The sequence below is a fragment of the Chiloscyllium plagiosum genome, chromosome 18, assembly GCF_004010195.1.
Source record: "Chiloscyllium plagiosum isolate BGI_BamShark_2017 chromosome 18, ASM401019v2, whole genome shotgun sequence".
Taxonomy (NCBI): Eukaryota; Metazoa; Chordata; class Chondrichthyes; order Orectolobiformes; family Hemiscylliidae; genus Chiloscyllium; species Chiloscyllium plagiosum.
This window is the reverse complement of record NC_057727.1, coordinates 11,686,389-11,703,873: the sequence shown is the minus strand read 5'-3', so window position 1 is coordinate 11,703,873 and position 17,485 is coordinate 11,686,389. Positions and strand designations below refer to the sequence as shown.

The following is a 17,485-nucleotide window of genomic DNA, read 5'->3' as shown; positions in this document are numbered from 1 at the left end:
CCAGTTTTTTGCCTCTCCTTTCCTTGAGAGGCAAGAACCATCACTCCCTTGTCGCTCTCCTGGTGCTGTGGCCAAGAGTCAAAGCCCACAATGTACGAGTTATGGAAGGCATGGCAGCCACTAATTACAAAATGATTCATGCAGAGACTTTATTTGTACTAAATTACCTGAAGGCGCTTCACAAGAGAGCTAGCAAACAAAGTTTACAGTGATATACAAGTGGGTGATGTGGGGAAAAAAAACTTTTCACACAGTGAGCTATTAGGGTCTGGAATACATTGCCTGGAAATGGTGGGGCAGGTAGGTATCATTGAGATATTCAAGAGGGGCATTGGACAATTGTTTGGTTAGGATGGTGGGCAGGCATGTGGGAAAAAGGCAGGAGATTAGCACGAGGGGATAGGACTGTGTAGGCATGATGGGCCAAATGGTCTCCTCCTACACCATCACAGTCTTGTGATTCTGGGGAACATCTTCACCGAGTCACTCCAGTAGATGCTAGGACAAGGGCCCAAAGGATACGAAATGTACGGAGTGTCTAAGAAGAGGTTAGAGAGACAGAGATTCTGAAGGTGTTTCCAGAGGCGCGGGTCTAGCCAGCTGAAGGCATTGCTGCAGTGACTAAGATGCTCCGAGTGCAGATTTCCTCAAGGATTATCGGAAGACATTCAAAGCAAATCAACAGGATTTCTGACTCTAAGTGCGCTGAGAAAAACAGAATCCTAGGGGCTTGGACTCAACGTATCACAAGTTCAGTGAGTCCAGTGTTGACAACAACAGAGCCACATAAAATTATGAAGGGAATACATTAAATAGAAGCACAGACGTTGTTTCCTCTGGCAGGTGAAACTAGATCCAGGGGCACAGCCTCAAAATAAGGGGAAGCAGATTTAAGACTGAGTTGAGGAGGAACTTAGAGTGACAGCGAAACAGCACGGAAACAGACCATTCATTCCAACTCGCCCGTGCCGACCAGATTTCCTAAATAATTCTAGTCCTATTTGCCAACACTTGGCCCATATCCCTCCAAACCCTTCCTATTCATATACCCATCCAGATACCTCTTAAATGCTGTAATTGTACCAGCCTCCACCATTTCCTCTGGCAGCTCATTCCATCCACGTACCACCATAACATCTTCACCCAAAAGGTTGTGAAGCTGTGGAATTCCCTGCCCAGTGAAGCAGTTGAGGCTGCCTCGTTGTAATGTTTTCAAGACAAAGATTGTCAATTTTTGAACAGTATGGAAATCAAGGGTAAGTGGAGCTGAGTTCACGAAAAGGTCAGCCGTGAATGTTGGAGCAGACTCGAGGGGACAAATGGCCTGGCTCCTATTTCTCATCAGTGGAGTCTGGGGGCCCCGCAGGGTGTGTGGGTGTGTGTGTGTGACCGCAACCAGTGTTACAGTGGAGCAGTAAAGGGCATGATGGTGCAGAGTGTATTTGTAACTAGAGGTGCTGTTCGTTTGACCGAGGATATAAAGAGCACTGGAGAACGGTGTTGATAGCTGAGATAATCAACCACTGAAGTTCTGAGCTTCTGGAGTGTGGAGTTGGGGATTTGACAGTGCGTCTGGAGAGAATATTAACCTGTGGGATAGAGAGAGAGAGAGATTTGCATTTATGTTGTAAGACATGCTGAAGCACTTGACATTATTTAAGCATCTTTTGCAATAGTTGTAATAGCAGCTACTGTTTCCATGGCAAGCAGGAATTTAACAAAGACTTTGCACTGTTTTCCTCTCCTCTCAATACCAAGGAATGTTGTACATTCCACCTCCGAGGTTTTGGGTCAGTGCTTCCTCTGAAAGATGGCATCTCTGACAGGACTGCACTCCCTCGCTGGTTTGCTTGTTGTGGGTCTGTACCTGCAACGTCCATGGCTGCTCCTCACATTCCCACCTCACCCTCCGTAACTAGTGCTTGTACAATTGTAACTCTTAGTTTGTGCCTTAGCTGGGGGTAGGGGGGGAAAGGAAGTTCAAATCCCACCCTCTCTAGAGGTGTGCAGTAACATCTCTGAACAGATTGATGAGAACATATCTACAATTTGCGCTGGGTGTCAGAGCTGCAGAGACTGTCCTGTTTCCGTACATGGGTGCCTCTCTGCCGAGTATGGGCACGCACATGTGGGCTGTAATGGGGCTTTGACAGTGATGCCTCTGCGGTCAAATAGCCTGATGTCGCTCATTTTGCACACACATTGGACATTGAATGTGGCAGCGTTTCAAAGGATGGATCCCACTAATCCCAGTTCAGCTTCCTCCCTCCAACCAGTTGTGCATTTTTCCCAGGCTGACTGAAGCCAATTCTCTCTCTCTCTCTCATCTCGATGCCTGTGATTGTGTTCCCTAAAAACTCAACTCAAACTGAAGGCTGATTAAAAACACACGTACTGCAAAGACTCTTCAGCTATTTTTTCCGATTCCCACATCCTTAGAGGCTTTGGTTTTCTGCTGGTTCTTGGCACCTAATTAATGACAATACTTTTCAACACACTGGTTTCCAAAAGTTTTGCTCTCGCACCGAGCTTTTCTGCAAATATTTCAAGCATATGCTTTCTCCTCTGTCTTTGGTATGTGTTTCTCTGTTGTGGTAGGCTTTTTATTTTGTTGATATCCAGCTTTAAGGAAATACTAGCACCTCCCCTACAGGAGAAGCTCAGGAACAAAGACACACTGCAGTTTGGTTTGGACGAAGCCACTCACAAAGGAACACTTCGCAAAGCGTTTCACTCAAACATATTCAGGAAGGAACAGCCTGGGAAAAGGGAAGAGATGTGAAGAATGAAAGCTCATTCTAAAAGATGGGTTTTAAGTAAGATCTTGAGGGAGGAGCTGAGAGAGGGACATCTAGAAGCAAAGACTTGGTCACCATAGGCAGGGCAGTTGGACTGCAGCACAGGGGGACACAGAACAAGGAAGAGTATGGGGGAAACAAACACCAGGAATGATGGAGGAACTCAGTAACTCAACAGAAAAATAATATTTCAAGTCCAATATGGATGCTCTTTGGAACTGTTAAGTTTGTGGGGGCAGGGAAGATCCCAGAGATAGGGAGGGACAGCAGTTACAGTGCAGCAGGAGGCCATTTGGCTCAATGTGCCTGTATCCGTTCTATTTCCTAGTGCCAATGGCCTGCCCTTTTCCCATGTCCCTACATGCCATTTCTATCCAAATGATCATCCAGTGCCCCTCTTGAAGGTCTCAGTTGAAAGAACCTTCCTCTACCACACCCGAACCCTAACGACTCTCACTTCTTCTCATGTCATTCTCGCTTTGTTTGCAGATCTCTTTAAACCTATGCCATCTCATTCTTTCTTTTCTGAACAGGAACAGCTTCTCCCTATTAGAGCCTTTTAAAGTTGCGAGATCTTCAGCATGAGGGGCCAGTGGGTTGGATGGGTGAAGATAATTTGATGCTGGATGAGTTATGGACAGCAGAGTTTCAGCTGAGGTTTATTGGAGAGGTGAAGATGAGCAACCTCTTGAGCTGTAAATGCTGGGAGTGAGCTGACCTTGGATGGAGGTTTTGCAGATTCTTCATGGGTCAGAGAGTGAGTACCTCAGAATAAGAACTTGGCCTGATCCACTGTTTGAATAGACTCCACTTACAAATCATCAATCTGTAACCTCAAGGGCCTTTTTCCAAAATAAACGTATCAATCTCCATTTTGAGGTTTTTAATTGACTCTTAGCATCGAGAGATGAAGTTCCAAATGTCCATTCCCCAAGTGCTTCCTGACATCATTTAATTCTCAGACCAAAATATGTGGGATCGGACACCACAATCTCCAACCAACAATGTCCCCCACTTCCAGTTCATAACCCCTGCAACTCCAACACCCACCCCCTAATCCCAGCCCCTACACCTACAGCCCCCACACCCCCAGCCCTCACATTCCCACTCCCTCAAACACACAACCAGGCCCCACCCCCAGCTCACACCTCCTAGCCCCCACACCCCACTACTCCCTTGCCCCACATACCCACCACCAAATCAGTGAGTGCTAGTTGCAACTTTACATTAATTGTGGGTTACGTCGTTCCCTTAAACTTACTAAAATGTCCCAAAGTGCTGCCCTGAAACACAATCAAATGTAGTTTAAAACCAAACCACTTTAGGAAATATAAGAACAGGTCACTAAGGTAGAGGGTATAGAGGAAGAGAAGGCGAAAGGAATTCCAGAGCTCAGAATCGAACAGTTGAACATGAAAGCCCAATTGTGCAGTAAATAAAATCTGTGATATACCAGAGGAGGCCTGGAGGGGCTAATAGAGATAGGAAAAGAAAAGGCCCAGGAGAGATTTGAAATCAAGAAAAAAAAGTTGTAAAATACATGACACAGGATTGTACTCAAAATTGGGCCCAGGACAGGCAAGGAGGGGGTAAATATGAGGGAACCGTACCTGGCCGAACTGGTCTTCACCCTTAACAATTTCTCCTTCAAATCCTCCCACTTCCTCCAGACGTCATTTATCTCTCCACCCTTCAGCCACTTTGCCTGTATTCCTGATGAAGGGCTTTTACCCGAAGTGTCGATTTTCCTGCTCCTCGGATGCTGCCTGAACTGCTGTGCTTTTCCAACACCACTCTAACCCAGATCGAGGGGCCCCATGTTCAGCATCGAGGAGGGGAAGAGCCCCGTGTTCAGGTTGAGGGAGGTCCTGCTGTGCTTAGGTCAGGGGTCAGGGGTCCACGCTTTGTGCAGCTCCATGGTCCAGGATTTCTGTCCCAGCCCCAATGGCTTTGTAATTAACTAAAATTAATGTAAAACAGGCTAAAGAGTTGTCTATTTGCACTGCTCGCAACAGGCCAGGAGGAGAATGGGTTAAAGCCACAGAAAAAGGCAAAGTTGGCATTTTGGCTTTGGATCGGTTTCAAGTGGAGTTGAGGATTATCAAATCAGCATGATCTCATTAAATGGAGGAGCAGACTTGATGGGCCGAATGGCCTACCTGTACTCCTATGTCTCATGGTCTTATTGACTCTCAGAGAGAGGTGGAGGCTGGGCCATTGAGTATATTCAAGACTGACCTCAGCAGATCTTTGATACTGATATGTATGTCGAGGGTTATGGGGAACAGACACCGAAGTGGGGTTATCAGATCTGCCATGGTTTTACAGAATGGTGCAGCTGCTCAGGAGGCTGAATCATCTACTCCTTTTTCTACTTTATACATTCTGAAGGGATGGGTTCAGTGCGCTATCTGACCATGTGCCAGATGCCTCTGACTACACACTGTCCTATCACTACCCTTGATCTGAATGTGTTTTGGTGGGGGCAGGGGAATGAATTGTATCATTGACAAAGCATAGGTGTTTTATATGGAAGAGCAGTAATATAGTCTGACCTGTACTCTTTTTTTACACACTGGATAGAAAATGAAGTCTGAGATAGCTGCAGCGGCAGTGAGAAAGATGAACCCTTCTCTGCAAATCATAGCTCATCAGAACCGTGTTGGTCCAGAGACTGAGAACATCTACACCCAGGATTTCTTTGAGAATCTGAATGGAGTGGCGAATGCATTGGATAATGTGGAAACGCGTAAGTGACTAAATGAACAACAGTTATCTGCCAATTTTGACCCATGTGTAAAGAGGACATAGGGCATTAGTTTTCAATGAGCAGAATCTCTCACCTTATTGCACCTTGTCAAGGTTTGCAAATGAAAGGAAGATTGCATAGCACCTTCTGCAACCTCAGGGTTTCCCGACTTACAGCCAAGTTCATACTTCCTTGCAGAGAAATACCGTAGCTAGTTGATGTACAGCAAGGGTGGGGGATGGTAGTATAGTAGTCATATGACTGGACAGCAATCCAGAGGCTCAGGCTAATGTATCTGGGGTCATGGGTTCAAACCCCCATCCAGCAGCTGGTGGATTTTGAGTTTGATTAATAAACCTGGAATGGTCCCAATAATGGTCAGCAAGATAACTACAACAGATTGTTGTAAAATCCCATCTGGTTCACTAAAAATCCTTTCTGGAAGGAAATTTTCCACCCTCAGCTGATTCCACTCTAAATTTGATTCTAAACACACAGCAATGTTGTTAACTGTTAACTATCTTCTGAAATGCTCAAATGTGTCACTCAATTCAAGGATAGTCAGGGATGGACAATAAGTGTTGGTCTTGCCAGCAACATCCACGTTCCGTGAAGGGATAAAGTAAACCAAAAGGTTGTACGACCAGCAATTATTGAGTCATTATGGCTATTCGACCCATCATGCCCATGCTGCTGCTTTGACAGAGCAATACAAACAATTGTAACGTTTTCGGTGACGCTGATAAATTTTAGCTCGGACAATTATCCTGTAGTCCCTTTTTTGTAATACTGGCCGTGAAATCTTTACATCCATGCAAGAGGGTAAACGACATCTGGCTTTAATATTTCACTAAAACAGAAAGTAGATCTGACACCCCTCCCTCAGTACAGGAAAGGCACAAATTATTGGAGAGAAAGCTGCACAAGCTGGAGATGAGAGTGCAACCAACTTTGCAAGTCTCAAAATTGTTCTACAAATGTTTCTGTCAGAATTACTTTTTGTGTACACTCTGTGACCACAGAATTGCTCATCCACCTCTGAAGCTCAAACACAGTTTGAAGAAGATTGTCTCTCTGTAAACATGGGCTTGTGTAAGAATCTCTTTCGCCACCTGCAGAATACTGACTGGAGAGATGCTAAGTTACACGTTGAAGAACCCCTCACTATGATGAAGCAATGGGCAACTTTGCATGTCTCAATATTGTACATTCACCTCTGACGTTAAACATCTTTTTTTGATGGCTGTGAAATTCCAACCTTTCTCACAACTATAGCAAAGACGGCAACTTTTATATTTAGCATTATTTGGTATTTAAAGCTTTATTAATTTAGTTGGACTTTTGTTGCAGCACAATGATTGGGCTGAATCCAACAACCCCCTCCTCCCCCTAACTTTATGGCAACACTTAACAATTTGTGGAAACGAAGATTCCTGAAATAGTGAATAATCTTTAACAACACAGAAGGCTGTTCTGGCACAATTCAAATCAGAGTTAATTTCCATATGCATAACGGGGTGGGGCCAGCGCAGTTGTAGGGAAGGAATCTTGTTGGACCCTTAGGCAATTTGTACATTCCTACTAATCTACCAAGTGTTGTAAATGGCAGTGAGAAGTGTTGATTGTGAATTACTGTACACATTTTCCAGACTTTGACATTCTTTCTCTTGTCTTGTGACTTGTGGCTTACCTTTACCCAGAGAGTTACTTCACTTTGCGTCTGTCAGTTGTAACCTTTGTTTCTTTAGCCATGGTATTTGATCTAGTAGGACAGCGCAGTCTTCCCTGCATCAAGCTTCAAATTAACTTGCTGTAAATTTACATAAATAACTTCTGTCCATCTCACAATTGAGTCACCAATTTTCCGTAGGAATTGCTCAATCATTTCTAATAGTGGTGATTCTACGTCACCTTTATTGGAGTAAGCATTTCACTTTTCATTGCTCTGAAACTGCACCCACTTCTACACATCTTCTAGAAGTGACCTATAGCTTTAGAGATGTAGCACACTGCTGTTATTGCTGGGCACGTATTGTGCTTGCGAGGCTTTTTGTCCCACAGCACTTACACTGACTCTTCCTACCCTTTGTTGTTTTGTGTACCCTTTGTGTTCGCATTTCATAAATTTCTTCAGTGCTTATATCTTTATACAGTAGATTTGTTCCCCTGTGGTAAAATTGTCCTTCCTCTCTCAAAATTTGACTGAGAGTCATCTTGGTGTCTGCTTCTAGTGCAATTTGAATAACTTTCTCCAAAGTCAAAACATCTTTGGACTGTAATAACTCTGACAAAGCCTCACCAATAAGGTTCCTGTCTTTTATGAATTCTGAATTCATAGTAATTATTTTCACTAATTTGTAGAGGTCATTAAGTAAGTTATCTACAGATTATGGATGCTGTACTCTGCTGTTAAATCTTCTCCTTCCAAGGATTGCTCTCAGATTAACAATTTTCAAAAGCCTTTAGAACCTCTTCAAAGCCGTCATTTATATTTTGCCGATTTATAACTGCATCAGTTGCAGGTCCTGTTAATTTTTTTTTCTCCACTGGTCTACAGAGATTTTTTTAACTTTATTCCCATAGATCAAAAAGCTTCCCAGCCAATCCACAAATCAGTGCTATCCCTGTAGCTCCTTTTTCTCTAAGGACTCTATCAAATGTGATTAATCTTATTGCACTCTCACTAGCCTGTCTTTCCTGTGCATTGTACCAGCTCTGAAGTGAACATCTGAAGCTGGAGTATTGCTTTGACCCTATATTTCCATTCACACGTCCTGTAAACTTTTCTTACGGCTTACTGACTGGCTGAGTATTCATGAAGTGGTTGTTTCCTTAATGTGGTAATGTCCCTTGTCTTCTGAATTTTGTTATCTTCTGTGTCAAATGGATTTTTTTCCACCTTTGACCTTCCACCATTTGAGCAACAATTCAAATGCTGATCACTGTGACATTTTATTTGCAAAATAATCTATTACCAGACAATCGTTGAGAGAGTGTGCTTCATCCAATTCTCCTTTTTATACTGGATCCAAAAACCAGTTCAGTTAACAGTGGAAAAGGATGAATCATCACTAAGTCTCAGGAAGAGGCACACGATTTAAAAAACAAACTAGAGCTTATTGAATGACAAATAGGTACTAGTTATATTAACTAACTGGACATAATAACTAAGACTGCAAGGGGTTAGGGACCACGCATTTGACCTGATCAAGATGTGGAGCAGACAGTCCTAATTTTTCACCCTTGTCACCAGATCAGATGGAGCCTAAAGAAGTCTTCAGCACTAGCCCTTTCAGAACTGTTACCTTATACACCAATGGCCTTGTCTGTGATTACCTACAGTCTCTTTGTTGATTAAGCATCAGAGCATCATCTCTTTGTTGATTAAGTGTCTGTAAGGATTAATACTGAAGCACCACTTTACTATGTTGATGTCATTTGGACTTATGGACAGAATATTTTGAATCTCAAAGGAGAAATATCTAATTTCTGGTCCTCCTCAAAGACTCTAGCAATGTCTGTCATATCAATGTTACCTGTGACTATTTAGTAATGTGCCATTATGATATCTTGTCAGCTGCAAGAGACACTTTTAGTTAGATCAGAAAGTAGTTTTCCACTCCCACACTATGCTAAGCTGGCCTTGTTGCTTCCTATACTTAAAGGAGAATAATAACAGCAATTTTTATCAAGAACAGCAGCTCATATAGTATAAGGAGCTGGACTAGCCTAGGAACACTGATCATTGCAGATACACCTGCAGCTCAATTCAGATGATACAATGGCATCACAACTACAATCAGAGGAGCCTGTTCTCTGACGCTAAACTCTTTTGCTGCCTATGTGTTTACTGGTTTAAACTGCACGATAAGCATGTCTTTGTTCAATTAATATATCAATAAATAATCCTCTTCATTACAGAGCTAGGTTTTGAGGCAGACCCACAGCCTTAGGCTTTCCATGGGGTCAATGTACTGTCGCCAAATGATCATCTTTGCTACCATCTCCCAAATGCTGGATTTTAATATCCTTGATTTCACACAGGATTAATTGTGCACCCTTTTACATGGCTCTGAACTGATTTTCCCTCCCCCATTGGTTACTATGCCTTCAGCCTTGAGGTCCTAGCCTCTGATATTCCCTAACTAAGCTCTGTCCTTACTTACTATTTGTAAAACCCACTCCTTTGACAAAGCTGCTCTGAAACCTTCATGTGTAGGTCTGTGTCACTGTTTCCGATTCCATTCCTATGCAGAGTTTCGAGTCATTGCTTCACTTTTTTGTAAGAAGTGGACATTGTTGGCCATCCTAAGTGACTTGCTAAGACAGTATCAGAGGACAGCAAAAAAAGTCAACCACATTGCTGTGGTCTGGAGTCACATTTAGACTAAGTCAGAAATCACACGACACTGGGTTATAGTCCAACAGGTTTATTTGAAATCACCACCTTCGTCAAGTGACCTCTACATCACATTTAGACTAAACCAGATCATGTTGACAAATACCCTTCCCTGAAGGACTTTTGAGCCTTTTACAATAATTGGTAATAGTTGTGATGTAGGCTTTACTGAAACTAGTTTTATATTCCAGGATTACTAATTGGAATTCAGATTCCACTAGCTACCAGGATAGAATTTGACCCATGTTCACAGAGCATCACCCTGTCTGCTATAAAGAAAGCAGCTATCAACAGGATAGCTGATGGGATAAGAATTCTTCCTCCAAGATGATCATGTCGAGACCTCTTCTTGCTCTGACTATGTTGTACGCACTCCAATAAAAGAGTACAAAGACGTCCTCCATTTTTGCCTCTGACTGTGGTTAAATCAATCTTAGCCTCTGGATTATTAGTGCAGTGGCATTCCTATTACACCACCACGATAATAAATACAAGCTGTAGTTGTACATTTCAGGAGAAATGTTGTCTGTAATGTCTGTTTTTTGTTTTGCTTCCAGGACGTTACACGGATAGCCTTTGTGTCTTATACCAGAAACCACTGCTGGAGTCAGGTACTCTGGGTACGAAAGGAAATTTCCAAGTTGTCATTCCTCACCTTACGGAGTCCTATTCGTCCAGTGGGGACCCTCCGGAAAAATTCATTCCCATCTGTACACTCAAGAATTTCCCCAATGCTATTGAGCACACATTGCAGGTAATTAGAGAAAATAATTAATATTATGTCAAAGGCATTGTCTCCCAAGAACGTTGTAAGCTGCAACAGGGAGTGGAAACACTCTGAAGATCTGCTGCTCATAAGAATCTGTGTTGACTTAAAAATTAACATCTGCTGTGATGCTGCTCATGGTAAGGGAGGAGACATTCTATTTACAGTCAAGAATATTGTACCATCTGTAATGCAATGATGCTGTTGTTGGACCGGGATGGGCTAAGTCTGAAGTCACAGGATACCAGGTTATTGTCCAACAGGTGAAGACATCACCTGATGAAGGAGCAACACTCCAAAAGCTTGTGATTTCAAACAAACCTGTTAGATTATAACCTGGTGTCATGTGACTTCTGACATTGTAACATAGGCATGCATTGTCTTATGGCTGTGTAGAAATTGCTGTGAATTAAACACTGGACAAGTTTATATTCTAGACTGTAGAGATCTTGGCTCCAGTATTGAGTATTCCATTGTATGCTTCCCTATAAATTATTAGACTGTTGTGTGTAACACTTGGATGTGACAAGAGGAATGTAATCAACAGGAAATATGCAGCAGAGATGCTGTCTCCAATAATGTTAATGATCTGCCAAAGCCCTGTTGGAGAGGATTAAGCAGAATCTTAAGGATGTTTTGTGATGTGAAAGATGTTTTTGCCTTGGATTGTGCAGTGTGTTTTAAGTGCCGTTAAAATGGAAAATTCTGGAAATATTCAGTAGACCTTGCAGCATCTGTGAAGCTAGAAACAGAGTTGGCATTTCAGGCTGATGTCCCTTCATCCGAACATCATTGATCTGATTTTTAAAAATTCATTACAGCTATTGAGTATTGTTATTTATTTCAGATTTGTAGAAGCTGAAGTATTTTGCTTTTACACTGTTGATTTACTGTGGCTGAAAAAGTGAAATTACATTTTATCTACTTCATATTCTCTGCATTTACCTGTCTTAGGGATTGAAAGATCTTTGTTCAATTTTCCAGCAAAGGCTATAAGCCTTGGTAATGGTTATGGTTCTCAATGATTTAAAATCAAGCCTATACATTCTCTCACCTTTTGGAATGAATGGTCTAATCTTTTAAATCCCAGGAAATTCAGCAAAATAGCATTAAAGTTATGTCAGATATTGGGACTGGGTTGGGGGACATTTGATTGAGTTGCACTGCAAGCTAAATATCGTGCACCAAAGATTGAAGGTGGGAAAATAAAACCGCAGTGACAAAGTCAGCTGGGTGGACCACATAAAAGATTACTTTCCTGATTGGGTGCTGTTAATCTGGTCCAATCAGGGAGCCCTTACTGAGAGATAAAAACAGGAGGACCCTCTTGTGGCACAGTGGTAGTGCCCATCCCCTGGATGAGGGCAGCCTGAGTTCAAGCCTCACCTGCTCTAGAGGTGTGTAATAACATCTCTGAAAGAAAAATGGCCTAACATAACACAGACAAAGTTTAGAAAAAAAAACAGGAGAGTCAGAGGTTCTGTTCACTCTGAGAGCTGGCTCTGAGGAAGCCACACCAGTGTCAAGCACAATGCAGATGTAAATTAAGGGTGACTTGGTGACGGGATACCGGCCTCAATGGAGTTATTTCAAAAACAGTAGCACAAAAAATTGGCATTACGGGATTGAATGCAGTTGAGGAAAGAGTATATTGAAGAGTATGTGGCAGGATCAGAAAATCAGTAGACTCTGTGGAGTATTGGCTGTATGGCATTGTTTAAATAGACTCTTTGATAATTAATTTAATATTGTTGTTGTAATGTGACTGTTTTCTGAGTTATGTTACAAGTTCGCCATCCCCTGTTCACTGGCTCACACAGAAACTGCTATAGACACAGTGTAAAGTCATTGGAAATTAACAAAATAAAACAATCAGGAGTTTCAGTAAGTTTTATGTGAAGTTTTAAACCTAGATATAGCTGGGACTACATAGTGTCATGTGTGTATTAGGAAATGATTTACTGCACTATCTAATCTCCTATGGCATCCCACAAAAGGAATCCAGACCTAGTTCAGTTTTTAGTTGCAGTGAGGTCAAAAGACAGGTGAAAATTGAACTACAGCATCCAAATAATTTACTCCCCTATTTAGTTTATACATTAGATGTTTATATTCACTATATATAACTGTTTATCCAAGTACGTGTTATAAATTCTTACTGTGATGTCCCGTGTGCTGCTTCCTTCTGTGCAGTGTCCCTTTAGAACTAAAGAGGGCTCAGTTGAAAAAAAAAGATAATTTGTCTCCTCATTATGACTCCATCAAGTTCCGAGAAATATCCATTCAAACTGTGATTGTCATTGAGGTGAGGAGTTAAGAAGCAGAGGATAAAAAAAAACATGAAATGCAGTGAAAACAACAAATGCTAGAGATCACAGCAGCTCAGACAGCATCCTTCAGAGCCATCTCGACCCAACACATTAGCTTGCCCTCTCTCCATGGACACTACCTGACCCGCTGTGATCTCCAGAATTTGTTGTTTTCAGTACAGATTCCAGGACCTGCAGTAATTTGCTCCTATGAAATGCAGTGACGTTGTTCAGCCTCTATTTTCTGTTCAAAATACATTGAGAATATGAATAAGAGAAAACCAGAGAAAGGTTATCTCTTAATGTAGCAGTTTTCTGTTTGGCAGTTTTAGAATAAACGTTGGTGTTGAAGCAGGTTTCTGAGAATAGAACAAAGACAGTGTTCCTGTATATATTATACAGTTGGCAAGGACTGAGTATTGAATGCAAAAAGACTAAGGCATTATGGATTGGATGCTACCCATTGCTCTTCTTTCAGTCTTGCCAGAGACTGTTTAAAGGTGTTGGAGAAAGGGTTCTCTCGGAATTCTGTGCTATTCGGATTATCACAACCCAGGAGAGAAAGAGGGTTTGTAATTACATGCTTTATCCAACGGTAACCATCACAATGGACTTTGGATAGAGAGTGGTTTGCTGGTGAATATATTCAAGGGCTGAAACGACTGAGTAGGAGGTGAAGGGTGCCACATCGCGGGGGCTGAGTGGAAAGTAGCAGAGGAACAATTGTGAGACTGTTTGTGGTTTTACATTGTTGTGGAAAGCAATGTTTTTTAATCATTAGGTATATCTTATCAACTATTTAAAGTGAAATTTATCATTTTTATTGGAAATACTGTTCACCTGTTCCATAATATTTGAATGAAGTTGATTTTCATTTGGTTTATTAAGTAAAAGATTAAAAAGTGAAATCCTTCCCAGCAATGTTGTTTCTTTGAAATAATGGGAATTCCTTTCTTTTTGAAAATGCTAGCAATCTCTATAGGATTATGCCACAACATCTACTTTTAGCATGTAAACAGTCCTGTCAACTTGTCACACTGATTACACACTGAGCAGGGGAGCACTACTTTAGTAGGCAACTATTCAAGATTTACCAAAGTCAGTTTCTTTCATTAATATAATCATAGGAATTTATAATGTGCTGAGTTCTACCACATCCATATGACTTCATTGTTGTCTTCCCAGCGCGGTAACACTTTTTTTTTGTTGTTTTGGTCACCCTGGGGCCTCCTCTTGAAGTTCTCCTGCGGGAGGCCGGAGCCCCATGTAACACACACATACATACACACATACATATATATATACACATACATATATATACACATACATATATATACACATACATATATATACACATACATATATATACACACACATATATATATACATATATATACACATACATATATACACATACATATATATATACACATACATATATATACACACATACATATATATATACACATACATATATATACACACATACATATATATATACACATACATATATATACACACATACATATATATATACACATACATATATATACACACATACATATATATATACACATACATATATATACACACATACATATATATATACACATACATATATATACACACATACATATATATATACACATACATATATATACACACATACATATATATATACACATACATATATATACACACATATATATATACACACACACACACACACACACACACACATACACACATATATATATACACACACACACACACACACACACACACATACACACATATATATATACACACACACACACACACACACACACACATACACACATATATATATACACACACACATATACATATATATACACACACACACATACTGATTAAGGATGATCAGCCATGATCATATTGAATGGTGGTGCAGGCTCAAAGGGCAGAATGGCCTACTCATGCACCTATTGTCTATTGTCATACACATATACACACACATACACACTCGCGCGCACACACATATACACACATATACATACACACAGACACACAGACACACAGACACACACCATCTCGGGTTGAGGCATTAGAACACCAGCCAGCACCCCTTCGGTCAACCAAGAGCCAGGGCCCCATTGGTCAACTTGGAGCCAGGACTGTGTCAGTCAAATCAGAGCCAGGACTCTGTCAGTCGATGTCTAGCATTGCAGGAACCGCACAACATGACAATCTGTAGCCTCGGAGGCTTCTGACGTGGATGCAAAGGTGGCGGCAGTAAAGGAGCACGTTTCCAGGATTCTGGGCATCATGACTGGAGGAGCAGAGAGGGAACGAAGACTTTTTGAAGCTGTTTCAGTTTTAGTAACATCAATTTAATATTAATTTATTCAGTATTTTACCATTTACACAATTTATTCAGTAACTCAGTCTGAAATCTAAGATGGCACCAGAACATGGCAATGTTATCGACTTTTCACAGTACCCAGGTATAAGTGACAATATTAAATAAATCTGAATCTAAATCTAATGGAAATGTAAGAAGGTATGATTTGAGTTTAAAATGAGAGTGTCTTTGCATACAAACATACATGTCTAATGATCCATTCACTCTATAACTTATATCACTTCCAGGTTATATACTCTCCATGGGCAATTCCCTTGGTGATCAATTGGTTCATTTTAAATATATAAAATCTTAGTAATTTAAGAGAAATGGCATAGCCTTAGGGTAGGGGTGATTAGAAACAAAGCAATTCTTCATAAATAATCTTTTTTTTTAATCTCTTCACGAGTTTGACAAATATGATACCTCAAGTTGAAATCCGAACCAGCTAGGACATCGCATTACATATTGGAAATAGTTTTACTTTATTTAACAAAATCCTTAAAAATTGGTTGAGCTTCTGGTAAATATCAAAGCTAGACATTCAAGCATTTTGTCACAGTATTTCAAAAAAGAATTTTGGTCTCAATTTATAGCAAATCATTCTGGAGCAAAAGGGAGTGTAATAAGATTTTAATTAAAATATAATTTATCTCTCTTCTTTTTACATATTGTGCAGCTGTGCTGGGCATTAGGTCCAGAAATAGCTGAGCAGCCACAAACACAGAATCGAAGTTGGCCAAAATAGTTCTCTTATACAATTGTTATTACACATTACAGCCAGAATATAACTCACATTCTGCTTTCTGCGTTTCTGACCCTGTTCTGTGCACTGAAGATGTCCTCTGGGCCATTTGATTAATGGAATGAATCGGAAGGTGTTGATTAAAAGGATTTCTCACCTTGTCACTTTGGACCCTTGCCTCAGGAAGAGCAGTGACCAACGTATTGACAGAAATCCAACATAAACAAATATAAGGACACTGCTCCATGTGGAAATACAATTAAACAAACTCTCAATGCTGGGATTTTTACATTCCCCGTCCCAAATACCAGTACTTTCCAAAGTATGTCTCAAATTGCCTCCACACATCCCCACCGTCATCTCATAATGATCCTTCATCTATTTTTCTCTACCAAAAACATCCCATTAAAATAATATCAGGCCAATCTCTAAATATCCCAACGCATTAGCTGTTTCTGAATTCTGCCATATAGTAGTGTCTGATTCCTGAAAATTCTTACTCCACCTCCCTCACCACCTCTATCCCCTCCGTCATTTCACTCCCTGCCCTCATGCACTCGTTTCTCTCTCCCTTCCCCTCCCCTACTCTCCCCCACACCCCAACTCCCCTCTCCCCATTCTAATTTATTAGCATCAAACTAAATCCCAATTCCTCCCTCCCCCACAATAGCATGACCATGATTCCCCAGTTGTCTTTATGTGGTATTGTACCTGCTCTAGACAATCCCATTCTGATTGTGGGGTCCTGACCAATAACCAGCAGAAATAGACAAGTACCTAACTGCTTGTGTTGCACCCTCAGACAGAGGGTGCTTCCTAGTGTGACCTTCGTTTCTAGTTGTATGTGTTTTGTTGAGTGAGGCAAGGTTCCAGAAAAGGAAATAAGGCAGGGCAGGTGACTGAGGTGCCAGTGGGGGAACACTTTGGGGCCAGCGACCATACTTCTATTAGATTTAAAATAGTGATGGAAAAGGATAGACCAGATCTAAAAGTTGAAGTTCTAAACTGGAGAAAGGCCAATTTTAACAGTATTAGGCAAGAACCTTCAAAAGCTGAGTGAGGGCAGATGTTCGCAGGTAAAGTGACGGCTGGAAAATGAGAAGCCTTCAAAAATAAGATAACAAGAGTCCAGAGATAGTATATTCCTGTCAGGGTGAAAGGAAAGCCTGGTAGGTCTAAGGAATGCTGGATGACTAAAGAAGTTGAGGGTTTGGTTAAGAAAAAGAAGGAAGCATATGTAAGGTATAGACAGGATAGATCGAGTGAGTACTTAGAGTATAAAGGAAGTAGGAGTATACTTAAGAGGGAAATCAGGAGAGCAAAAAGGGGACATGAG

The 17,485-nt window shown here is 41.1% G+C and overlaps 1 protein-coding gene across 1 annotated transcript in view; it reads left to right on the top strand.

Moving 5' to 3' along the window:
- uba1 (ubiquitin-like modifier activating enzyme 1) overlaps window positions 1-17,485 on the top strand; it is a 276,198-nt gene that overhangs the window by 43,821 nt on the left and 214,892 nt on the right. Inside the window, exons 14-15 of the mRNA XM_043708625.1 lie at window positions 5,382-5,547; window positions 10,504-10,700. Coding sequence (XP_043564560.1) covers window positions 5,382-5,547; window positions 10,504-10,700 — 363 coding nt within the window. The remainder of the gene's footprint in view (window positions 1-5,381; window positions 5,548-10,503; window positions 10,701-17,485) is intronic.